Raw genomic sequence first — 27,571 nt, 5'->3', positions numbered from 1 at the left:
TCCAGGTCTTGTTTTTTTCTGCCTGCATACAGCTTCTCCATCTTTGACTACAAAAAATGTAATCAATCTGATTTCATATTCTCTTAGCAGAACTTAGTTATCCTTTGCCCTGCTTCATTTTGTTCTCCAAGGCCAAACTTGCCTGTTACTCCAGGTATCCCTTGACTTCCTTCTTTGGCATACCAATCCTCACTGATGAGTAGAACATCTGTTTTTGGTGTTAGTCCTAGGAGGTCTTCTAGGTCTTCATAGGACTGATCAGCTTCAGCTTCTTTGGCATCTGTGGTAGGGGTAAAGACTTGAATTACTGTGATGTTGAATGGCTTGCCTTGGAAAAAACCAAGTTCATTCTGTCATTTTGGGGGTTGCACCCAAGTAGTGCATATCAGGATTCTTTTGTTGATTATGAAGTCTCCTCCATTTCTTATATAGGATTCTTGCCCACAGTAATTGATATAATGGTCATCTGAATTCAATTCACCCATTCCTGTCCAGTTTAGCTCACTGTTACTGAGGATGTTGATGATTATTCTCACTGTCATTAAGTTAGTAAAAATACAAAGTAAAGCTAATAAGTTAATATGAATACAGAAAGTCCTAGTGTAGTCACTAAGAAAATAAAATTTAAACTGTATCATTAATGCAAACCAAATGCTACACTGAAAAATTTCATTTACAAATGAAGCCAATAAAGATAAAAAGGACAAAAACCATGAATTTTGGAAAAAAATAAAATATTCATAAATTTGGTCATATTAATAATGATGCAAAATGCTAGGCTGGATGAAGCACAAGCTGGAATCAAGATTGCCAGGAAGAAATATCAATAACCTCAAACACACAGGTGACACCATCCTTATGGCAGAAAGTGAAGAAGAACTAAAGAGCCTCTTGATGAAAGTGAAAGAGAAGAGTGAAAAAGCTGGTTTAAAACTCAACATTCAGAAAACTAAGATCATGACATCTGGTCCCATGACTTCATGGTAAATAGATGGGGAAACAATGGAAACAGTGAGAGACTTTATTTTTGGGGGGCTCCAACATCACTGCAGGTGGTGATTGCATCTATGAAATTAAAAGACACTTGCTCCTTGGAAGAAAAGCTATGTCCAACCTAGACAACATATTAAAAAGCAGAGACATTACTTTGCCAAAAAAGTCCAGTTAAAGCTATTGTTTTTCCAGCAGTCATGTATGGATGTGAGAATTGGACTATAAAGAAAGCTGAATGCCCAAGAATTGATGATTTTAAATGTGGTGCTGGAGAAGACACTTGAGAGTCCCTTGGACTGCAAGATCAAACCAGTCAATCCTAAAGGAAATCAGTCCTGAATATTCATTGGAAGGGCTGATGCTGAAGCTGAAGCTCCAATACTTTGGCCACCTGATGCGAAGAACTGAGTCATTTAAAAAGACCCAGATGCTGGGAAAGACTGAAGGCGGGAGGATAAGGGGATGACAGAGGATGAGATGATTGGATGGCATCACCGACTCAATGGACATGAGTTTTAGCAAGCTCTGGGAGTTGGTGATGAACAGGGAAGCTTGGCGTGCTGCAGTCTATGGGGTCTCAAAGGATCAGATACAACTAATTGACTGAACTGAAATGAATAATTATGTAAATTATGAATGAATTGAACAATCTATTCAAAAAGCAAATATTCTGAGACTAGATAAAAAACAAAGATAAAACTATATGCTTTCTACAGGAGACATAATTTAGAGTCAAAGATATACATTTTAAATGAAATGACTGAAAAATACATATAATGCAAACATCAACCAAAGAGAGAATTGGGTATACTGTACTAAGAAAAAAATGATTTTTATTAAAAACTGATGCTAGGGATAAAGAAGAACATTTCATAATGATAAAAGGGGACTCTATTAGGAAGACATAATAATTATATATGCACCTAACAAGACAACTGAAAAATGCATGGAGGGAAAAAAAAAAAAAAAAAAAAAAACAACTGATGGAAATGAAGAAAGAAATAGACAATTCAATAATAATTGCTATACTTTACTAACTCACTTTCAATAATGGATAGAAAGACTAGGCAGAAGATCAACAATGACATAAAGATCTTGAATGATAATATAAACCAGATGGACCTAACAGACGTCTATAGAACAATTTATCCCATACAGGATATGCATTCTTCTTAAGAGTGCAGGGAACATTCTCTAGAATATCCTATATGCTAAGACATAAGACAAACCTAAATAAATATTAAAGGGTTCAAACCGTATCAAGTCCATCGTCTGAATATAATGAAATTAGAAAACAAAACATTTTGAGAAACAGACAAATATGTGGAAGTTAAACAGTATACTCCTGAATAATCAAAGGGTCAAAGAAAGAATCACAAGAGAAAGTAGAAAATATATTTGGCTCTTCAACAATGTGGGGTTTAAGGCAACAACGTTTTCTGTAGTCGAAAATCCATATATAACTTGTAGTTGGCCCTCTATGTGGTTCTTCCAAATCCTTGATTTCACCTCTGCTGATTCAACCAGCTGCAGATGGTGTAGTGCTGTAGTATTTACTATTGAAAAAAAATCTTTGTATAAGTGGACCTACACAGTTCATATGCCTGTTGTTCAAGGGCCAACTTTACTTTGAGAAGAATGAAAGAGAAAACACACCACACCTACGTGAGGGGATGTAGCAAATTAAACTCAAATAGGCAGCCATAGTAAACAATTAGTTCTAGAGCAAAATTAATGAAATAGAGAATAGAAAAACCACAGAGATACTCAACAAATTAAAACTTGGTTATTTAGAAAGGTCAATGCTGCTGTTGCTTCTGCTGCTAAGTCACTTCAGTCGTGTCTGACTCTGTGCGACCCCATAGACGGCAGCCCACCAGGGTCCCCTCCCTGGGATTCCCCAGGCAAGAATACGAGTGGGTTGCCATTTCCTTCTCCAATGCATGAAAGTGAAAAGTGAAAGTGAAGTCACTCAGTCGTGTCTGACTCTTAGCGACCCCATGGACTGAAGCCTACCAGGCTCCTCCATCCACGGGATTTTCCAGGCAAAAGAGTACTGGAGTAGGGTGCCATTGCCTTCTCCGAGAAAGGTCAATAAATTGACACAACTTTAGCGATTTTGATCAAAGGAGGAAGAAGACTCAAATTATTAAAATTAGGAATAAAAAAGGAAAAATTGCTACCAACTTTAGAGAAATAAATATAATTGTAAAGGAATACCATGATGCTAGTTAGAAAATGTAGATGAAATGGACAAATTTCTAGAAATACACAAATGACTGAAATTGACTCAAGAAGAAAATGAAAATCTGAATAGCAAGAGATAGAATTAGTCATTTTTAAACTTTTTGCCCAACCCACCTCACAAGTCCCCCCTTACCCTACCTAGATCCCGATAGCCTTGCTGCTGAATTCTGCCAAATATTTAAACCAAAAATCATGCTAATTCTCCATACATGCATTCTAAATGTATCCATAGAAGTGGAAAGAAACATTTCCCAACTCATTCTATGAGGCAGTATTACTCTGATGACAAAACTAGATGTCAGTTATTTTGTAGAATTCTCCTCAATTTTGCTCCATCCAGTATTTGCTCATGACGAATACCATGTTTTGCATCTTTGACAGGAAAATTACAGAAATGATACTGTGTTCATATCATCTCATTCTATCAGGCAGTTCATGATTTCAGTGTCCTAATATTGATGATATTCACTTGGATTACTTGATTAAAGTGGTTACTGACAAGATTCTCCACTGTCAAGTTACTCTCCCCTATCTTATATTTTAAAACAGTTTTTTTTTGTATTTTATTTTATTTATTTATTTTTAATTTAAATTTCTTTTAATTGGAGGCTAATTAATTTACAGTATTGTATTGGTTTTGCCATACATCAACATGAATCCACCACAGGTGTCCACGTATTCCCCATCCAGAACCCCCCTCCCACCTCCCTGCCCATACCATCCCTCTGGGTCATGGAAGCAACCTAGATGTCCATCAGCAAAAGAATGGATAAGAAAGCTGTATTTTAGAGTATATAAATATTTTATTCCTCACCAAAATTAGGTTTATTAATTTACTTGTGTCTATTTGATTAAGAGTCTCTTATTTTACTAAATGAATCATGAGCTGTCACTATCGTTATTTATTTTGAAGTTCACATTGTTCCAGCCTCAGACAGTGGGAACCTCCTTAAGCCTGACTCTCTGTCCTTTTGATATCTCCCCATAATTCTTTGAAAAATTTGATGCTTTTGGTACAAGATATTCCAGGCTCATCTTATACTTTTCCTGTCCTACCCATGGAATTAACATTTTCTCCAAGAAGTCTCAAGTATTTTTAGTGGAAAATGGAATTTAGAATCCAATATATGAGATCTGTATGTACTCATTATTTCCCAGTTCCTCTCATTGACAGAGTCTGGGAAGTGTACATGTGTGTGTGCATGCCTGTGTGTGTGTATCCTCCCAATATAACTCAGGCTCTGATATCAAAAAATGCTGGATTGTCCCCAACTCATGTGAATGCCTTTCTCAACATATTCAGACTCTGACACCCACTCCAGGCAATCCTTATATAAACATACCCCCCTTACTCTGCTTGGACTTTGATATTCTGCACTGTGACACCCCCATGTGCAGATGCTCTCCTTGTTCCACTTAGCCTCTAACTGCCCACACAGGGTTGCCCACCTCCATGCATGGATGCCCTCCTCACCTTGCTTGGCCTCTGACTTTCTACGCAAACCTGCCTTCTCCTTTTGGATTTCATCTTCTCTGGACTGAGGCTTTTACTCTGTATGCCTGGCCAGCTTCCTATTTAATATCCTCCAGACTAAACAGGCTCTTACCGTAGCAAGCTGCTCTGCTCTGTGAATGCCTCTTAATCCCACTTTGGCACTGATTGCCCATGACACATCCTAGCATGGATATCCTTTTTTCCCTGCTCAAATTCTGACATCTCATGCTACACGCCTCCCTTCCCTGCTCTTGTGGATCTGATCACTTCACCCTATTTGAGTTCTGACTCCCTTTACTAGGCTACTCTGACTGCATGGATATCCTTTTCACCCCTATTTCACTTCTAACATCTCACACTGGCCCACTATGGCTCCATGACCCCTGTCATGAATACCTGTCTTGATCGATCTCACCTAATTGTTTGTGATGAGTTGCTCAGCAAGAGGGAGAAGGGGAAGAGAGAGGGGGGTTCTTGAACTGAACTTTGAAGCATAAGTGAGCATCGCCAAACAAAGATAGATAAACCACATTTCAGGTAGGGAATTTAACATGTGAAAAATGGGGTATAGAAAAATAATTCTTCAAGTCTATATTTTTTCCCAAGGGTTACTAAATAATGCATCAACATTAGTTGAAGAAACTTTCTTCTCCCAGTGTAAAATGACACCTTCTACCTTTATCATATTCTTAATGTGTGTGTCTATGTATCTTAGTACATTTGGGCTGCTATAACAAAATACCAGGCATAGAGGTGCTTGTGAACAACAGAAATTTATTTCTTACAGTTCTGGAGGCTAGAGGTATAAGATCAGCGTAGCAGTATGGCCAGATGAGGGCCCTTTTCTGAGTTACAGACTTCTCTCCTATAGGAAGTCTCCTGCGTATGAACAAGTTCCATTTTGAGAGTGCACTTTTAAGCCCAATTTGTTTGTAAGCCCAGCAAAGTTAGCCTTATAAACCAAATAACAGAATCAGCTGTATACTGCTGCTTTAAAAAATAATAATTAATTTTTTATTGAAGGATAATTGCTTTACAGAATTTTGTTGTTTTCTGTCAAACCTCAACATGAATCAGCCATAGGTATACATATACCCCCTCCTTTTTGAACCTCTATCCTATCTCCCTCCCCATCCCACCCCTTTAGGTTGATACAGAGACCCTGTTTGAGTTTCCTAAGCCATAGAGCAAATTCCTGTTGCTTTCTATTTTACATATGGTAATGTAAGTTTCCATGTTACTCTTTCCACATATCTCACCCTCTCTTCCCCTCCTCCCATGTCCATAAGTCTATTCTCAATGTCTATTTCCCCACTGCTGCCCTGTAAATAAATTCTTCAGTACCATTTCTCTAGATTCCATATATATGTGTTATGATATTTATCTTTCTCTTTCTGAGTTACTTCACACTGTATAATAGGTTCTAGGTTCATCCACCTTATTAGTGAAGTGAAAGTCACTCAGTCGTGTCCAATGCTTTGCAACCCCATGGACAATATAGTCCGTGGAATATTCTCCAGGCCAGAATACTGGAGTGGGTAGCCCTTCCTTTCTCCAGGGGATCTTCCCAACCCAGGAATCGAACCCAGGCCTCCCGTATTACAGGCAGATTGTTTACCAGCTGAGCCACAAGGGAAGCCGATCCACCTTGTTAGAACTGACTCAAATTTTAGAACTCAAATTTAGAACTGACTCTTTTTTATGGCTGAGTAATATTCCATTGTGTATAAACACCACAACTCCTTTATCCATTCATGTGTTGATGGAAATCTAGGCTGCTTCCATGTTCTAGATATTGTAAATAGTGCTGAAATGAAAAATGGCATACATGTGTCTTTTTCAATTTTTGTTTCCTCAGGGTATATGCCTAGGAGTGGGATTGCTGGGTCATAGGGTATACTGCTCTTTTACACATGCTTTCAGACATCCTGTGCTAGAAATCAACATAGTGTTCTAATGTACTCTATACAGTACTGTGCTATAAAATACACAAAAGCACAACCACTTGTAGAGGATGCATGCATGTGACAATATCCACCAGACACATGAATTAACACCAGACACATGAATTAACTTATGTGACTGGACATGGGAATGCAAGTTTGAATCTTTGAAATTTCAATTTGAAGATTCCTATATAAGGGACTTACTGTATTCTCACATGGCAAAAGGAGCTAGGGAGCTCTGTGAGTTCTCTTTGTAAGAGCATTAGTCCCCATTCTTGAGGGCTCCACACTCACGACCTAAATATCTCCCAAAGACCCCACCTTCTAATGTCATCACACTGGATATTAGGTTTACAACATGAATTTTGGGAGTGCCACATTTATACAAAAGCTGTATGTGTGTGTGTGTATGTAGTTGAGTTGATTTCTGTGCTCACTTCTTACCTCATGAGCTGTAAGTCTAACCATGTACCAGTACTAGTCGTATACCATTACTTCTCTATGTAAGTGTGTAGGCTATCCATACGCTTCAAAATCTAGTAAGGACAACCTTCATGCTCATTAATCTTTTTCAGGAATCCTGCCTCTTATAACTTGTTTATTTTTCCACATGTATTATAGAATTAGTTTATTTCTCATATCAATCATATTAGTATTTTTGTTGAAATCTAACCATAATTTTATAATAATTTGGCAACAATTGATATCTATATAAAATCTTTTCATACTCCCAAAAGATACATCTTTCCATTTCATCATGCATTTCATTGTGTTTTTCAGTATTATTTCAGAATTTTCTTCAAATAGCTATTGTAGATTTGTTCTTAAATATATTCTTAGTATTTATGTTTCTAGCTATTATAAATTGTATCTTCCATTATGAATGTAATTGGTTATTAGTGTGCAGGAAGACTGTTCTATATATTATTATTTTTATCCAGCCATCTAGCTCAATTCCTTTAAAATACAGCTGTCTCTCAAAGTTTGTGAGAGATTGGTTCTAAGACACCACCACCAAAGATCAGATACCCAAATTCACAGATGCTCAAGTCCCTTATAATAAGTAGCAGAGCATTTTAGTATTTGCATATAAACTGCACATATACTGTCATATACTTTAAATCATCTCTAGATTACTTATAATACCTAATACAATGTAAATGATATGTAAATAGTTGACAGCATGTGATAAATTTGAATTCTGATCTTTGGAAATTTCTGGAATTTTTAAAATTTTTATTTATTTATTTATTTTACTTTACAATATTGTATTGGTTTTGCCATACATCAACATGCATCCACCATGGGTGTACACGTGTTCCCCATCCTGAACCCCCCTCCCACCTCCCTCCCCATACTATCCCTCTGGGTCATCCCAGTGCACCAGCCCCAAGCTTCCTGTATCCAGCATCAAACCTGGACTGGAGATTCGTTTCTTATATGATATTATATATGCTTTAATGCCATTCTCCCAAATCATCCCCCCTCCCTCTCCCACAGAGTCCAAAAGACTGTTCTACACATCTGTGTCTCTTGTGCTGTCTCGCATACAGGGTTGTCATTATCATCATTCTAAATCCCATATATATGCGTTAGTATACTGTATTGGAATGAGATTCGTGACATTGTACAGGAGACAGGGATCAAGACCATCCCCATGGAAAAGAAATGCAAAAACGCAAAATGGCTGTCTGGGGAGGCCTTACAAATAGCTGTGAAAAGAAGAGAAGTGAAAAGCAAAAGAGAAAAGGAAGGATATAAACATCTGAATTCAGAGTTCCAAAGAATAGCAAGAAGAGACAAGAAAGCCTTTTTCAGCGATCAATGCAAAGAAATAGAGGAAAACAACAGAATGGGAAAGACTAGAGATCTCTTCAAGAAAATCAGAGATACCAAAGGAACATTTCATGCAAAGATGGGCTCGATAAAGGACAGAAATGATATGGACCTAACAGAAGCAGAAGATATTAAGAGATGGCAAAAATACACAGAAGAAGTGTACAAAAAAGATCTTCACGACCCAGATAATCACGATGGTGTGATCACTGACCTAGAGCCAGACATCCTGGAATGGGAAGTTAAGTGGGCCTTAGAAAGCATTACTATGAACAAAGGCTAGTGGAGATGATAGAATTCCAGTTGAGCTATTCCAAATTCTAAAAGATGATGCTGTGAAAGTGCTGCACTCAATATGCCAGCAAATTTGGAAAACTCAGCAGTGGCCACAGGACTGGAAAAGGTCAGTTTTCATTCCAATCCCAAAGAAAGGCAATGACAAAGAATGGTCAAACTACCGCACAATTGCACTCATCTCACACGCTAGTAAAGTAATGCTCAAAATTCTCCAAGCCAGGCTTCAGTAATATGCAAACCATGAACTTCCTGATGTTCAAGCTGGTTTTAGAAAAGGGAGAGGAACCAGAGATCAAATTGCCAACATCCACTGGATCATGGAAAAAGCAAGAGAGTTCCAGAAAAACATCTATTTCTGCTTTATTGTCTATGCCAAAGCCTTTGACTGTGTGGATCACAATAAACTGTGGAAAATTCTGAAAGAGATGGGAATACCAGACCACCTGATCTGCTTCTTGAGAAATCTGTATGCAGATCAGGAAGCAACAGTTAGAACCGGACATGGAACAACAGACTGATTCCAAATAGGAAAAGGAGTACATCAAAGCTGTATACTGTCACCTTGTTTATTTAACTTATATGCAGAGTACATCATGAGAAATGCTGGACTGGAAGAAACACAAGCTGGAATCAAGATTGTCGGGAAAAATATCAATAACCTTAGATATGCAGATGACACCACCCTTATGGCAGAAAGTGAAGAGGAACTAAAAAGCCTCCTGATGAAAGTGAAAGTGGACAATTAAAAAGTTGGCTTAAAGCTCAACATTCAGAAAACGAAGATCATGGCATCCAGTCCCACCACTTCATGGGAAATAGATGGAGAAACAGTGGAAACAGTGTCAGACTTTATTTTTCTGGGCTCCAAAATCACTTCAGATGGTGACTGCAGCCATGAAATTAAAAGACGCTTACTCCTTGGAAGGAAAGTTATGACCAACCTAGATAGCATATTCAAATGCATAGACATTACTTTGCCAACAAACGTCCGTCTAGTCAAGGCTATGGTTTTTCCTGTGGTCATGTATGGATGTGAGAGTTGGACTGTGAAGAAGGCTGAGTGCTGAAGAATTGATGCTTTTGAACTGTGGTGTTGGAGAAGACTCTTGAGAGTCCCTTGGACTGCAAGGAGATCCAACCAGTCCATTCTGAAGGAGATCAGCCCTGGGATTTCTTTGGAAGGAATGATGCTAAAGCTGAAACTCCAGTACTTTGGCCACCTCATGCGAAGCGTTGACTCATTGGAAAAGACTCTGATGCTGGGAGGAATTGGGGGCAGGAGGAGAAGGGGATGACAGAGGATGAGATGGCTGGATGGCATCACTGACTCGATGGACGTGAGTCTGGGTGAACTCTGGGAGTTGGTGATGGACAGGGAGGCCTGGCGTGCTGCGATTCTTGGGGTCGCAAAGAGTTGGACACGACTGAGCGACTGATCTGTTCTGATCTGATACTGTATTGGTGTTTTTCTTTCTGGCTTACTTCACTCTGTATAATAGGCTCCACTTTCATCCACCTCATTAGAACTGATTCAAATGTATTTTTTAATGGCTGAGTAATACTCCATTGTGTATATGTACCACAGATTTTTTATCCATTCATCTGCTGATGGGCATCTAGGTTGCTTCCATGTCCTGGCTATTATAAACAGTGCTGATGGAATTTTTTAAATAAATATTTTTAATCCACACTTCATGAATCCCTGCATGCAAAACCCATGGATAGGAAAGGGTGACTGTATAGAGTACTTTTCTTTGGAGTCTCCTGGCACCAGAAAATAATGTTGATGTTGCCTCCATTGCTTTATGTTTTAAAAATAAACTTTAAAAAACCTTAGAATGATTTTAGACCAACAAAAAAGCAAAGATAGTTGCCATATATCAAAAAGTTCCAAAATATCATGCATATTGTTATAAACTAGAATGGCTATTATATTTTAAGATTTTTTCCTATTAAGACTTTCTAAGTTTTTACCTAATGTCCTTTTTCTGATCCAGGAACCCATCCCAGATCCTACATTGTATGTAGCAAATGTCCCTTTAGGCTCTTCTTGGATGTGACAATTTCTCAGACTTCCCTTATTTTTCATGACCTTGATAGTTTTGAGGAGTACTAGTCATGTATTTTACAAAAAGTTCCTCAACTTGGATTTGTCTGATGCTGTTCCTATTAGCCTGGGACTATGGATTTTTGGGGGGTATTCCCTTGTGGTTCAGCTGGTAAAGAATCCACCTACATTGCAGGAGACCTGGGTTTGATCCCTTGGTTGGGAAGATCCCCTGGAGAAGGGAAAGGCTACCCACTCCAGTATTCTGGCCTAGAGAATTTCATGGACAGTCACAAAGAGTCAGACATGACTGAGTGACTTTCATTTTCACTTTCACTTCATGGGTTTGAGGGGAGGAAGACTGCAGAGGTGGAGTGTCCTTCTTACCACGTGATACAATCTACGTGCCTCATCCCTGGTAATGTTGACCTTGACCACCTGGCTGAAGTAGTGTTTGTCAGCTTATTCCACTGTCAAGTTACTCTTTTTCTCCCTCTCCATATTGGTTTTTTTTTTTTTTTTTGAATGAAGTCACTGTATGTGGCTCACTCTTCAGGAATAGGAAGGTACACTCCACCTCCCTGAGAGCTGAATTACCTATGTCAATTATCTGAAATTCTTCTGCATGAGAAATTGGTCTATTGTCTCACATGTATTCAATCATTTATTTATATCAGTATGGACTCATAGATATTCATTTTATACTTTGGGGTATCATACAAAAAGATTACTTACTTAATTTATTACATTGCTCATCTTGTTATAGTTTTGGCCATTGGAAGCTCATTCCTGTCTTCTTTGACATAACCCCATTATTTCAGGTCTTTTTTATTTTTTAAGCACTTCCCCTTTGATATGATAAGATTCCCCCAGACTCCTCTTCTATATTTCCTCTCTGATCCCTACAATCAGTCATTTCTGCAAGAAGCCTGGCTCCTTTTATTGGAAAATAATATTGGGAATCAAGATCTGTGCTTATTTCTACATAATTATTTCTTTCAGATTTTGGGAGTATCATTTCTCTTAAACCCTTTCAGCTAAGAAGATAAAGAAATATATGTATGTATACTCATGTGCCATTTATTTAACTGTTCAAGTATGCATGTGTAACAGTATCAGAATTGTTAACCTGTACCCCTACGAGAAAAAACACTATCAAGTGTTCTGCTTTTATATTTTACTTTTATATTTTACTGTCGGTCTTGCAAACTCCATTCATTTCCAAAGTTACTTAAGTCAGGGGATCTTAGTGAGGTGGTTTCATACATTCGTAATATAATTCCATTCTTTAGTCAAATTCTGCATTCCATTCTTTGCCGGGAGCCGGCATATTGCATATTGAGTGCATATTGCATATTGAGTGCAGCACTTTTCAGGATCTGGAATAGCTCAACTGGAATTCTATCACTGCCGGTAGCCAGCGTGAGGAACTCCGCCCATGACAAAGGTCATGAGGAAGGAGGCTCGGCATACGCAAAGGCGGGATCAAGCCTCAGGAGTCTCCCTGGAAATTCTCGAGCAATCTACCCCCAAAACCAGAGTCTGCCTACTTTCTGCTTTGTGCTGTCACCTACACCTCTGACTTTACGGGGGGCTGTCCCCCACTACCTCTCTCTGCAAAAAGAGTTAGCTTACAGCTCCAGTTAATAATTCTTGGGTGTGACAGTGTTTCAACCTACAAACTCCTTTGGAAGTCCTCTAGCCTGCCTGAATAGGTTTTTTCCGGCAACATGTGATTGTTCAGAGCCTCCCAACTGTGAGAGGCAGGAGATGTTCTAAACTGTCTAAACACAGATTCCTTTGAGTAGTTAAAAGATTGATTAGAAATTGTATTGGTGAAGGGTTTTTCACTTGTTGGGCCAATGTTTGCTGCTAAGTCTCCATATCCCTTACCTACTGTGTCCTTGGCGGTGTATTGATTGATATAATGGGTGTATAGAAATGTAAGCAGTCGCCTCAATGTTTATAATCTTGGACCCTTGAGTTAATTCTTTTCTTGATTGAGCCCACCTCACCTTTGCCCTATAGGAATGCAACTTTCTCCAATGCTTTTTGGAGGCTGGCGCCTGACTTTAAAATAATCACCTTTAGAGAAAAATAAGTTTCTTAAAATGTTAACAGGCTTCCTGGCCAGAAGATGATGTAAATCACCTAAACTTTTGCATATGATAAGTTTGAAAGCCTGACTTCGATAAGGATCAGGAACTGCTGTCTTTGCATGCCTCTACCCCTTCCCCCATTATCCTCTATGCACAACTTAAGGTATAAAACTGCTTTGGAAAATAAAGTACCTCCTTTTTGTTCACCGGAATTTGGTGTCCCCATGTCGTTCTTTCTTTCACCTTCTAGCTAAATTTTTCCTCTGAGGCAGGGAAGCTTGTCAAGCCTACTAATTTTGCCTGGGCTTCTAAGATCCGACCGGGGAGGCCTTAGTGTCTCCTCTCCTTCGGGAGAACGGGAGGACGCCTGCGGCCTTCGTAGGTGACATTAATTCCCTGCTTTGGAATTTTATTCAGTCTCTTTTCTTCAGTGAATTTTCCTACTGAGCTATCCTTATTTCAGCCTCTTTTCTTCACTGAATTTTACTGAGCTATCCTCATTCTATTACTCTTTATATCCTTAATTAACGTTTAATTAAGCAATTGTTTCCTGATCTTCGCCTACGCCGTCTCTCCTTCGAATACCCTGGTTCAGCCGGGGCTGGTCCCCGGCAGGTGGCGCCCGAAACAGGGACTTTCGAAGGTAAGCTCCCCAAAGCAATCAGAGCCATCAGCCCTATTGCTCCCCGTTCTCGGAACAACTGGGTGACCAGCCCTCTTGTTCCCCCACGGAGCAGTTTGGGTGACCAGCCCTACTGCTCCTCCCTTGGAACAGTTTGGGTCACCAGCCTACTGTTCCTCCCCCGGAACAATCTGGGTCACCAGCCCTATTGTTCTTCCAGTGTTCGGGACGGCTAGGACCCCACTCAAGGGTGCCGCGGACCCCCCTGTAGGATAGACAGGGCGAGAGGAGTGGGAAGTGTTGAAAGTGTTAAAGAGTTAGACTTAGAGAAAGAAAACGGTTTTCTGAAGTTAAAAGGCCAAAGAAGAGCCTGATCTTTTAAAAAGCTAAAAGCTTTATCTTCTATTATATTTAATTTTCTGACATGGGTAACACTGAATCAAATGAAAGACAGCTCTTTATAGGAGTAATTTTACAGTTATTAAATAAAAGAGGAATCAAAGTTAAAAAATCTACCATTCAATCATTTTTTTCCTTTGTACAAGAGCATTGTCCCTGGTTTCCAGATGAAGGCTCTGTTAACTTAGATGTCTGGGAGAAAGTAGGAAAACAGCTAAAAACTTACCATGCCGAACATGGCTCAGAAAAGGTGCCTAATGACACCTTTTCCTTATGGAATATCATTAGAGATGTCTTAGACCCTGCCCCGGATTCAGAAAAAGTACATCTTAAAAGGGATAGTGAAGAAAATGCTGTAGCTAAACCTGCCCCTGAATCTAAAAGAGTAACCGTTAAAGAGGAAAATGAGGCTGAAACTGTAGTTAAACCTGAGGAAAATGAGAAAAACGAAGACCCGCCTGACTATCGGCAACTAAGAAAAATGTTAGCAGCCATGACTACTCAGGAACAACTTAAAGACAGGGATGAGAAAGGAGATCAGTCTTCCCCAAAAGGAAAAGAGAATTTAGATGAGATAACAGCTAAATATCACTCCGATGAAGATTGGCATCTCTTAAACAAAGACGCCCCAAAAAGCCTAAGAGAAACTTCCCCTATCAGGCCATCTGCTCCAAGGAGCCTAAGGGAAATTTCTCCTATCAGGCCATATGCCCCTAGGAATTCACAGGACACCTTCCCAGTTAATCCATTTGTAACCTCTGAATACCAAACAGTCCAAAGAGCTCCAGAGTACAGAGCAGGAAATACGGAACCTATGTCTTTGCCACCACCTCCCATACCAAGCCAAGCAGGTCCCATACCGAAGGACATGAAATGCAGGCCACAAGATATTAAACCCATAACACTTCCGCCACCTCCTTATCGAAGTGGGAATGCTCCACTATCGATTCCACGGAGACAGAGACGGGTCTTTTCTGCCCCTGGCGACAAATTCGATCCCCAACTCCAGGCTTGTTTCCCTTTAATTTTTGACAATGATGAAGACGAACAAAAGGCTCTCGGCTGGGAGCCCGTTTCTTTTCAATTGGTAAAAGAACTTAAAAATGCATGTGTCTCGTATGGGCCTAAAGCCCCATACACGATGCAGCTGGTAGAAAATTTAGCAGGTCAATGGTTAACACCTCGAGAATGGAAAACAATTGCTAGGGCCTGCCTGTCTGGAGGACATTTCATACTCTGGAAATCTGAATATGATGATCTCGCTCGCATGTGTGCTCTTAGCAACCAGGAGGGAGAGCTTCAATATATCACTGAAACTATGCTACTTGGACAAGTTGACTACCCCTCGCTTAATGAACAGATGAAATTAGATAAAATTGCTATACGACAGGTAGCTAATTGTGCTTTTACTGCCTGGCGTTCATTGCCCGATGGTAATGCATCAGGTACTGCTCTATCTAATATTAAACAAAAGTCAGAAGAGCCATTTGAAGACTTTGTCTCACGGCTTTCAGAAGCTGTCCAGAGAATAATTTCTGATTCTGAGGCAGCCAAATTATTGACTAAACAATTGGCCTTTGAAAATGCTAATTCTACCTGCCAGGCTATTTTACGCCCTATAAGAAGATCTGGAACTTTAATTGATTATATAAAGCAGTGTGCAGATGTAGGACCGTCAATGCTACAGGGTGTTGCTATAGCTGCAGCAATGAAAGGGAATTCCTATCAGCAAGCAGTCCAATCCTTTTTTACTAATAAGAATAAACCAACACAAGGCGATCCCAATAACCAAAATAGGAATGCATTGCCTAGAACTTGTTTTTCCTGTGGTCAGGTGGGACACATTTCTCGTGCCTGCCCTCAAAGACCACCTAGTTCTTATCCGCCTAACCCTGCCCAACCAGTCGTGTCTGCTCTGCAAAATCCTGCCCCCCAGCCCACGTATCCTAGGTCTCTCTGTCCTCGCTGCCAGAGAGGATATCATTGGGCAAGGGACTGTAGGTCAAGATTTCATAGAAATGGAGTCTTTTTAGGCCCCGACCAGCAGTCGGGAAACGGGTTGAGGGGCCAGCCCCAGGCCCCGACAACGATTGGGGCAGCCTCACTGAACCCATTCATTCCCTTCGTCCCGTCGCAGAGCTCATCAGAGCAACCCCAGGCAGTGCAGGACTGGACCTCAGTTCCACCACCTCAACAATATTAACTCCAGATAGCCCCACTATTAAAATCCCTACAGGAGTTAAAGGCCCATTACCAACTGGCTTGGTAGGAATTATATTAGGCAGAAGTTCCTTAGCTATGCAAGGTCTTACAATTATTCCTGGAGTAATTGACTCAGATTATACAGGAGAAATTCAGATAATGATTTCACCCCCAACTAAAACTTTCCAAATACATCAGGGACAGAGAATAGCCCAACTTTTACTTTTGCCTTATCATACTGCAATTGGGCAAACAGCCACCCAAAAGGAAAGGCAGGACAAAGGATTTGGATCTAGTGACATGGCTTTTTGGGTAACAGAAATTACTAAGAAGCGTCCTATGAAATCTATTTTCGTTAGTGGCAAGTCTATTGAAGGACTATTAGATACAGGAGCAGACGTTTCTTGTATTTCTGGGAAAGACTGGCCCAGTTCCTGGCCCACACATACTACTGAAAATGATTTGGTGGGCATAGGAAGAGCTCCTGCAGTAGCTAAAAGTGCAAAAATTTTAGACTGGCAATTTGAGAATACCCGTGGAACATTCCAACCATATGTGATTCCTTCGCTCCCCTTTTCCCTGTGGGGGAGAGATGTGCTGTCTCAAGTGGGCATGTTACTTTTTAGCCCTGATGATAAAGTAACTTTTCAAATGCTACAAATGGGCTATGACCCTTCAAAAGGGTTAGGTAAACAGCAGACAGGAATAACTGAGCTGATTTGCCCTGCTCCTCGAAAGTTCCGTGCTGGATTAGGGTATCCAAATTTTTGATGGAGGCCATTGTTTTTGCTGCCGACCCCATTACTTGGAAATCTCAGGACCCAGTGTGGGTAGAACAATGGCCTCTGACTAAAGAAAAACTACTGGCAGCCAAAGCGTTAATTTCTGAACAACTAGAATTGGGACATATTGAGCCCTCCAATAGCCCCTGGAATACTCCTATTTTTGTCATTAAGAAAAAATCTGGTAAATGGAGACTTTTACAGGATTTAAGAGCCATTAATGCCACCATGGAGGACATGGGGGCCCTACAACCTGGACTCCCTTCCCCTGTAGCCGTCCCAGAGGGATATAATATAATCGTAATTGATTTACAAGATTGTTTTTTCACCATCCCCTTAAATGCTGAGGATAAAAAGCGATTTGCCTTTAGTTTACCAGCAGAAAATTTTAAACAGCCTCATTTAAGGTTTCAATGGAAAGTGTTGCCCCAGGGAATGAAAAATAGCCCTACTCTATGTCAAAAATTTGTTAATGCTGCTTTAGAAGATGTTAGAGCTAAATATGAACAGGTCTATATGATTCACTATATGGATGATATTTTAATAGCTCACCCTGATAGAGCTCATTTACAAACTGTCCTCCAGGATTTGACCCTGGCATTAACAGACAGAGGCTTAAAAATTGCCCCAGAGAAAATTCAAGTCAATCCGCCCATAACTTACTTAGGACGGGTTATCAATTCAGAAACTGTGACTCATGCCCCATTAAAATTGAGAAAAGATCACCTTGTTACTTTAAATGATTATCAAAAACTTTTAGGCGACATTAATTGGATCAGACCTTATTTAAAATTAACCACTGCTGAATTAAAACCTCTTTTTAACATTTTACGCGGGGATCCTGATCCAACTTCTAAGAGACAATTAACTGCTGAGGCTCAGGAGGCCTTAGAGAAAGTGGAAGCAGCTTTATCTGATAGCTATGTAAAAAGAGTTAATTTACAAGCAAACTGGCAATTCCTTTGCCTAGCTACTCCAACTGCACCTACGGGAGTTTTATGGCAAAGCGGCCCCCTAGAATGGGTCCATCTCCCCACCCAAGCTAAAAAGGTAGTAGCTTCTTATCCAGGACTGATAGCTACGTTGATATTGAAAGGAAGAAAGCGGAGCATTGAACTATTTGGCAAAGAGCCAGCAGAGATTGTAATTCCATATAATAAGGAACAACTTGATGCTCTTCTAATGTTTGATGAAGATTGGCAGATTGCCATAGGAAATTATTATGGTCAATTTTTGCATCATTTACCCTCACATGTTTTGCTGAATTTTATGTCCAAACATCCAGTTACTTTTCCCGTCAGATGCAAACAGTCTCCTATCCCAAATGCTCAGATAGCCTTTACTGATGGGTCAGCAAACGGTAAAGCCTCCATAGTTACTAAAGATCACCAAAAGGTTTTACAAACACAGGAAACTTCAGCTCAAAGAGCTGAAATAACAGCAGTCATAGAGGCTTTTGCTATGTTTGCAGATGAGGAATTTAACCTTTATTCTGATTCTCAGTATATTGTCAGGTTGTTTCCACACATTGAAACTGCGGTTTTGCCTGAAAATAAAACTACCATATTTCATTTGTTAACTAAATTACAGCAACAAATTTGGAAAAGAAATAAAATATTTTTCATTGGACACATTCGGGCTCATTCCAGATTGCCCGGCCCTTTAAATGCCTTTAATGATTTGGCTGACTTGTTAACCAGAAATACAGTGGCTACTGTGATTGAGGAGGCCAGAGCCTCTCACTCACTTCATCATCAAAATGCTACTGCTTTAAGATATCAATTCCAAATTCCCAGAGAGACTGCTCGAGAGATAGTGCGTTCTTGCTTACACTGCCCCACTGTTTATAATAGTCTACCTATGGGAGTTAATCCTCGCGGTCTTAAGCCCAATGCACTCTGGCAGATGGATGTAACTCATATCTCTTCATTTGGAAAATTGTCTTTTGTTCATGTAACTATAGATACTTTTTCTCACGTTATTATTGCAACTGCTCGTACCGGAGAGGCAGTTAAAGATGTGATACAACATCTCTTTACTTGTTTTTCATATTTGGGCCTACCAAAAGCTTTGAAAACTGACAATGCTCCTGCTTATACTTCTAAGTCTTTTCAGGAATTTTGTATGAAGTTTCAAATTAAACATAATACAGGCATCCCTTATAATCCCCAGGGACAAGCCATTGTGGAAAGAGCACACCAAACATTAAAAATCCAAATTCAAAAATTAAAAGAAGGGGAGTTTAAGTATAGCTCTCCCCATCAAATCTTGCAACATGCTCTTTTTGTAATAAATATTTTAAATGCTGATTCGGCCGGAACTACTGCAATGCTTCGCCATTGGTGCCCGGAGCAGCTGAATGCAAAACCATTAGTTAAATGGAAGGACCTCCTTTCCGGACAATGGAAAGGTCCCGACCCATTGTTAACCAGCGGTCGAGGATATGCTTGCATTTTTCCACAGGACGCAGATTCTCCAATTTGGGTTCCCGACAGATTGATTCGCCATGTCTCAGCCCCTCGGATACCGGATTCCCCGGCTGCCGCGACCCCGAAAAAGGAAGGGACCTCCTCTGCCTTCACTCCCCGCGCCAGCACGGGAAACGCCGCCGGAGTCGGGACAACTGACAACGGAGATCCCGGATGAACAAGGAACAGATCCGCCCACCAAGCAGATGTCTCAACTTCACATACAAGATATTGCTCCCCCCGATCCTTTGCCTCACAAAAGGGTGTCAGGCCGCCTGACTCAGGCGACCCAGAATGCCTCCATACCTACTTGGGGACAAATAAAAACACTCTGCCACCAGGCACGGGGAATAGCTTCCTTACAGGGATCTCCAGCTTCTCCTGAGAAAACGTTTATTGCCATGCTTGCTTTGCTTTCCTGTCAGGTAAGCGCCTCTCCTATTCCAACCAAATATTGGGCGTATCTCCCAGATCCTCCAACTTTCCAAGTTGTTACTTGGGATAATGAGCCTATACGGGTCAACACAGACCAACCTCAGCTCTTGGGAGGATCCTATACTTCTTACACTAGAGATAAATATCCTATTAACTTCAATTATACCTTCAGGGGATTAACAGGTGATTTCCCTGTTTGCTTTAACTTCCCCAATGACCCTAGAAGCTTTATTACCCCCGCCAAAGAAGGATGTGTTGGGGCCTCTAAAAAAATAATTATAACAGATTCCTGGTCTTTACATCATCGGTCAGCTTGGGTATTATTGGCTCGTATGCCCGGGATTCTTGACCCCTATGTAACCCTGCATTTCAAATCTCCACCTAAATATCCGAATTGTTATAAGGTTGCTCCTTCAGACAAAGTATGGAACACCATAGACAGTCATACAGGATATCCAACTTGGACATCTTGTACTTATGATTCAAGGATTGATTATAGGATACCAGGAGGTAGAGATTATACTATTCAGGACTGGAGCAACCCGAATCCAGGTGAGGATCCATTAGCCAATAATACATTTGAGGGCAGATTTGAGAATTGGGATAGGATTCCTCTTCCTTGGCCAATACATGCCACTAGAAGGCATCGTAATCAATTTGTTCCTCCTATGCTGTCTTATACGACTAAGAAACAGACCTATTGGCAACCTGAAATTTGGAAAGCCCTTGCTGCTACTGCTCCTGTTTCCTTATACCGCCCAGATAGCAATTCTACTTATTCTGTTTTAGCTTGTCTGCCCTCCCCTTATGTTTTTCTTTTTACTAATGACTCCAAGAGACTTAATGTACGCATGAATTATTCAGGTGGACCTAATATAGTAACCTGTGAACAATGTATGCTTTCATCTTGTTTGACCCCTCAATATAATGTTTGCTCTTTTGTGGTGTTACAACGCCCACCCTATCTCATGATACCTGTGACAGTGACTAGCCACTGGTATGACAATTACGGCCTCGCCGTGTTACAACAACTACAAGATTTAATGCGACAACGGCGATTTGTGGGCTTACTTATTTTAGGAATATCAGCTTTGATAGCAGCAATTACTTCTGTTACTGCAGCAGCGATATCATTGACTCAACAAGTGCATACTGCCCAATATGTTAATGCTATGTCTAAAAATGTCTCTTTAACTCTAGCAACACAGGAGGTTATAGATAGAAAATTGGAGATGAGAGTAGACGCCTTAGAAGAGGCAATAATGCATATTGGGACTGAGTTACAGGCTTTAAAAGTGAAAATGGCTCTGTCTTGCCACGCTGATTACCGGTGGATATGCGTGACATCTTTAAAGGTAAACGAGACAGATTATGAATGGGAAAAAATCAAAAATCATATCTCAGGTGTTTGGAACAGCTCTGACATTGGCCTGGACTTAGGGAAACTTCATAATCAAATACAGACCCTGGAACACTCTCAACTGGATTTTACTGCCGCTGGAGCAGCTAATGACCTTTTTCACACTTTCTCTAACTTCATTTCAGGAAAAAACATTCTGTCTAATATCCTTGGATACATCGCTGCTGGTGCTTTAATTTTGCTTCTCATAATCGTTCTTCCTTGTATTGTCAGGATTCTTCGGCAGAATATTCAGAAGCTCGCGACTGAGCTGCATCTGGCTGTTTTAAGAAATAAAAAAGGGGGAGATGCCGGGAGCCGGCATATTGCATATTGAGTGCATATTGCATATTGAGTGCAGCACTTTTCAGGATCTGGAATAGCTCAACTGGAATTCTATCACTGCCGGTAGCCAGCGTGAGGAACTCCGCCCATGACAAAGGTCATGAGGAAGGAGGCTCGGCATACGCAAAGGCGGGATCAAGCCTCAGGAGTCTCCCTGGAAATTCTCGAGCAATCTACCCCCAAAACCAGAGTCTGCCTACTTTCTGCTTTGTGCTGTCACCTACACCTCTGACTTTACGGGGGGCTGTCCCCCACTACCTCTCTCTGCAAAAAGAGTTAGCTTACAGCTCCAGTTAATAATTCTTGGGTGTGACAGTGTTTCAACCTACAAACTCCTTTGGAAGTCCTCTAGCCTGCCTGAATAGGTTTTTTCCGGCAACATGTGATTGTTCAGAGCCTCCCAACTGTGAGAGGCAGGAGATGTTCTAAACTGTCTAAACACAGATTCCTTTGAGTAGTTAAAAGATTGATTAGAAATTGTATTGGTGAAGGGTTTTTCACTTGTTGGGCCAATGTTTGCTGCTAAGTCTCCATATCCCTTACCTACTGTGTCCTTGGCGGTGTATTGATTGATATAATGGGTGTATAGAAATGTAAGCAGTCGCCTCAATGTTTATAATCTTGGACCCTTGAGTTAATTCTTTTCTTGATTGAGCCCACCTCACCTTTGCCCTATAGGAATGCAACTTTCTCCAATGCTTTTTGGAGGCTGGCGCCTGACTTTAAAATAATCACCTTTAGAGAAAAATAAGTTTCTTAAAATGTTAACAGGCTTCCTGGCCAGAAGATGATGTAAATCACCTAAACTTTTGCATATGATAAGTTTGAAAGCCTGACTTCGATAAGGATCAGGAACTGCTGTCTTTGCATGCCTCTACCCCTTCCCCCATTATCCTCTATGCACAACTTAAGGTATAAAACTGCTTTGGAAAATAAAGTACCTCCTTTTTGTTCACCGGAATTTGGTGTCCCCATGTCGTTCTTTCTTTCACCTTCTAGCTAAATTTTTCCTCTGAGGCAGGGAAGCTTGTCAAGCCTACTAATTTTGCCTGGGCTTCTAAGATCCGACCGGGGAGGCCTTAGTGTCTCCTCTCCTTCGGGAGAACGGGAGGACGCCTGCGGCCTTCGTAGGTGACATTAATTCCCTGCTTTGGAATTTTATTCAGTCTCTTTTCTTCAGTGAATTTTCCTACTGAGCTATCCTTATTTCAGCCTCTTTTCTTCACTGAATTTTACTGAGCTATCCTCATTCTATTACTCTTTATATCCTTAATTAACGTTTAATTAAGCAATTGTTTCCTGATCTTCGCCTACGCCGTCTCTCCTTCGAATACCCTGGTTCAGCCGGGGCTGGTCCCCGGCAATTCTTGATGTCAAATTTTTAAAAAAAATATGCATGCATTGATTAAATTTTCTGCTGTAAGGTTCTCCTGGTTTTCACAAATATGTAGTGTCATGTATTTTCCATAACATCATACAGAATAGTTTCACTGCCCTAAAATAGCCTCTCTGCCTGGAGAAGGAAATGGCAACCCATTCCAGTATTCTTGCCTCGGAAATCCCAGGGATTGAGGAGCTGGTGGGCTACTGTCTATGGGGTCTCAAGGAGTCAGACACAACTGAGACTGAGCACAGTCATTTTTAGGAAGAGTGTAGGCCACACAAAATACATCAGTGGCTCCTAGTTTGTGGCCTCTGGTTTAATATCTAACTTTCCCACTTGTCCCTCTGCTCCATAGGGGTACATGCCCATGGGTCTGCTCTGCACAGCCCAGGGTCTGGATTCAACAAATGGAATAATGAAAATCAAAGACGGAACCACCTTCCCAGTAGAGCACTAGGTTCAGAAAGAATACACTGGCATGGAAATGGCCACTCCCCACCTCTTTTCCAATTTTCCTCTAGAAATTTTGCCATTTCCCTTTAAGCCCTATGCCCAGTTGACCCCCACAAGCCTCCTTACCCTCTGCCCAGAAGTCATCACAGTCACCACATGGGTTCTGGATGGGGTGGGGCCCATTGTGACATCACCAAGGGCCCAGCCCTGGCTGGTCCTCAGTCCCAGGTGCCAGGGCAGATGAGCACACAGGGAGCCATTTCCTCTTGGCTCACCATGTAGTCCCCAAAATGGTTCCTGTGCTTATCCATGGGTGTTACCTGTGTCTACACCTTAATGTTTACTTCTCAGAGAGAGAAAGCCGAAGAACTCCAGGGAAGGAGCTCTGCAGAGGAAACTTTCTAATTTGGCAGAATCTACCAGAGCAAGTCAAAGACTGGCTTTAGATTATGTTGCTCTGGCTTTTCTTCACTGTGCTCACGTACGTGACAGTGAAGTTGATGGGAGAGAGTGGTGAGAGTAATGTGCAGACTCCTGCCTGTCAGGGTGGTTCATTTGGCTCTCTGGGACAGAAAAAGAAAAAGGCTTCCCCAGACAAAGACTATATGTTCACTATCTTAACCCGGCTCGAGATGGACCTTGTGAAATTTGTGTCCAGGGTGTGGAATCTGAAACTTGCCACAGCAACCTGCAGTAACCTCAACCCTCCCAATGTCGAGGTTCCCTGCATATGCACACAATAACATTACACTGTATGAACTCTGGTGAGACGAAGACTCCGATTGAGTGGATTTGTGTATCAAAGTAGGAGAGGATAAGGCATTGACATACCTTATCCAAACTAATAAAACTATTTTGTAGCGAAAGAAAAAAAGCCTCTGATATTTTTTATTTGCTCTACAGTTTGACATTTTCCAGACTGTCATATAATTGGCAGCATGCAGTGTATAACCTTTTCCAGACTAGGTTATTTTACTTAATAACATTCATTCAGGTTTCATCCATTTCTTTTTGAGATTTGATAGTTCATTTCTTCCAATTTATGGGTGAGAGAGAGAGAGAGAGAGAGTATGAATTAAGCTGTTATAAAATTCATGTGCATGTTTTTGTGTGGGCATTAACTATCAAATCATTTGTTGAACAATCTAGGAGTGTAATTGATAGTTCATGTTGTATAACAATGTTTAGCTCTGTAAGAAATTGCTTGCAAAGTGATTCTACCATTTTGCAATCCCACTAACAATGAATAAAAGTTCTTCTTGTTCCTCATCTTTGCCAGTAATTGGTTTGTCAGATTTTTGTATTTGACCATTCCAATAAGTGTGTAGTGGTATCTCATCGTTTTAGTTTCACTAGTCTTCTCTAAAACATTATCTTATTTTCGTATTTCCATTGCAGCATTTCCATTGTGTTTTATTACCATCAATTCTTCAGGAGTTTTATCTGAGGCTTAAATAGATCTTCTGCTCAGCAAAACTTCTGCTGCTGTTTATACCATCAGTGATTGTTTTGCTTAATTAGTCCTCTAATAATTTTCATGAATGGACTCATAACATGAAATCATGTATAACACTGAGCATGTTTTCTTTTCCTGAGTATCGCTTTGTCCACTAATGTTGAGTGCCTCCACACAAAAGTTTAAGTTCAGCATGAACTCCCTTCCATCATTTTTTTCAGTTTATTTAGATTCTCTTATATACTTACTGCTGCTGCTGCTAAGTCGCTTCAGTCGTGTCTGACTCTGTGCGACCCCAGAGACAGCAGCCCACCAAGTTCCCCATCCCTGGGATTCTCCAGGTAAGAACACTGGAGTGGGTTGCCATTTCCTTCTCCATGTTTACCAAATCTGTATTAGTACCACTTACAGTTGTAGTGGTACATTTACCCTGAAGTTTTGTTACAAGCAAATATGTATTTTATCAGAATCTTGACTTATGTGTCTTCTTCATTTAGTTTTGAAAAACTACATGCTCATTATTCAAGTTTTTAATAATCTGTGCCTCTTCTCCACTGAGATTCTAGTGAGTTCATATATAATGATAGAACTAGAGAGCAACATAAAATACGTTGGTATAGTAATTGAATAAATTATATTTTAAAAATGACAGTAACAAAACTGTTTGCTATTGGTAACAATTTTCTCTCAGTTATTTTGTAATTTTGAAAGTCCAAATGCTCTTCGATATAATCTATAAACAGAGAAGGTAAATTAGCAAGCACCTCAATTGACATAGATTTATAGAATGTCTAACGATTGGTTTTAACTAGTTTCACTTAGAGTCTTGTAGTTCAGTTATAAACATTCTTGTTTTTCTGTCAGTAAAGAGAATTTGCTAGTTCTTTTGGGGGGAAGACTATTTTGCTCAATATTTTCCTATGCTTTTGATTTTCAAGAGAAGATAAATCTTAAGACACTTGTGTTCGAATGTCTGGTACTGTGTCTAATGAATATTTTTCTAATTAATATGTTATCATTAGTAAAATGTACATTCTGTTTAATTCCAACACTGATTTAAAGTGACTCATGAACTGACTGACTGATGATAAAAGAAATATTTCAGTTAAATATGTTTGGGATTGACATGTACACACTGCTATATTTAAAATGCATAACCAACAGGGACCTACTCAATAGCACAGGAATCTCTGCTGAATACTCTGTAAGGACATACACAGGAAAAGAATTTGAAAAAGAATAGATATAGGTATAACTGAATCACTTTGCTGTAGACATAAGCTATTGTAACATCGCTAACCAATTGTACTCCAATATAAAATAGAACATTAAAAAATGAAAATAAGTTTTCTATATATAGGTCTTTAGTTTCTTTAGGTAGGTATATTCCTAAGTATTTTATTCTTTCCATTGCAATGGTGAATGGAATTGTTTCCTTAATTTCTCTTTCTGTTTTCTCATTATTAGTGTATAGGAATGCAAGGGATTTATGTGTGTTGATTTTATATCCTGCAACTTTACTATATTCATTGATTAGTTCTAGTAATTTTCTGGTGGAATCTTTAGGGTTTTCTATGTAGAGGATCATGTCATCTGCAAATAGTGAGAGTTTTACTTCTTCTTTTCCAATTTGGATTGCTTTTATTTCTTTTTCTGCTCTGATTGCTGTGGCCAAAACTTCCAAAACTATGTTGAATAGTAGTGGTGAGAGTGGGCACCCTTGTCTTGTTCCTGACTTTAGAGGAAATGCTTTCAATTTTTCACCATTGAGGATAATGTTTGCTGTGGGTTTGTCATATATAGCTTTTATTATGTTGAGGTATGTTCCTTCTATTCCTGCTTTCTGGAGAGTTTTTATCATAAATGGGTGTTGAATTTTGTCAAAGGCTTTCTCTGCATCTATTGAGATAATCATATGGTTTTTATTTTTCAATTTGTTAATGTGGTGTATTACATTGATTGATTTGCAGATATTGAAGAATCCTTGCATCCCTGGGATAAAGCCCACTTGGTCATGGTATATGATCTTTTTAATGTGTTGTTGGATTCTGATTGCTAGAATTTTGTTAAGGATTTTTGCATCTATGTTCATCAGTGATATTGGCCTGTAGTTTTCTTTTTTTGTGGGATCTTTGTCAGGTTTTGGTATTAGGGTGATGGTGGCCTCATAGAATGAGTTTGGAAGTTTACCTTCCTCTGCAATTTTCTGGAAGAGTTTGAGCAGGATAGGTGTTAGCTCTTCTCTAAATTTTTGGTAGATTTCAGCTGTGAAGCCGTCTGGACCTGGGCTTTTGTTTGTTGGAAGATTTTTGATTACAGTTTCAATTTCCATGCTTGTGATAGGTCTGTTAAGATTTTCTATTTCTTCCTGGTCCAGTTTTGGAAAGTTGTACTTTTCTAAGAATTTGTCCATTTCTTCCACGTTGTCTATTTTATTGGCATATAATTGTTGATAGTAGTCTCTTATGATCCTTTGTATTTCTGTGTTTTCTGTTGTGATCTCTCCATTTTCGTTTCTAATTTTATTGATTTGATTTTTCTCCCTTTGTTTCTTGATGAGTCTGGCTAATGGTTTGTCAATTTTATTTATCTTTTCAAAGAACCAGCTTTTGGTTTTGTTGATTTTTGCTATGGTCTCTTTTGTTTCTTTTGCAATTATTTCTGCC

The 27,571-nt window shown here is 39.9% G+C and overlaps 1 protein-coding gene across 1 annotated transcript; it reads left to right on the top strand.

Moving 5' to 3' along the window:
- The first annotated feature begins 19,639 nt into the window (after window positions 1-19,639).
- Window positions 19,640-23,453, top strand: LOC147340747 (endogenous retrovirus group K member 113 Env polyprotein-like). The gene is made up of 3 exons (XM_086387140.1): window positions 19,640-20,762; window positions 20,853-20,929; window positions 23,352-23,453. The coding sequence occupies exons 1-3, from the start codon at window positions 19,640-19,642 to the stop codon at window positions 23,451-23,453; spliced, it is 1,302 nt and encodes a 433-aa protein (XP_086243266.1).
- The last annotated feature ends 4,118 nt before the right edge of the window (window positions 23,454-27,571 follow it).

Source organism: Bos grunniens, chromosome X, assembly GCF_055505025.1.
Source record: "Bos grunniens cultivar Pamir isolate PY7600 chromosome X, Bosgru_T2T1.0, whole genome shotgun sequence".
NCBI lineage: Eukaryota > Metazoa > Chordata > Mammalia > Artiodactyla > Bovidae > Bos > Bos grunniens.
This window is presented reverse-complemented; position numbering and strand designations above follow the sequence as displayed.

Bases quoted from the DNA above. Each gene is read 5' to 3' on its own strand.
- LOC147340747 (XM_086387140.1), top strand. From the start codon at position 19,640: ATGTCTCAACTTCACATACAAGATATTGCTCCCCCCGATCCTTTGCCT. The intron at 20,763-20,852 runs GTATGCTTTCAT...TACCTGTGACAG, and splicing joins TATAGTAACCTGTGAACAAT to TGACTAGCCACTGGTATGAC. The intron at 20,930-23,351 runs GTGGGCTTACTT...TCTGCTCCATAG, and splicing joins TAATGCGACAACGGCGATTT to GGGTACATGCCCATGGGTCT.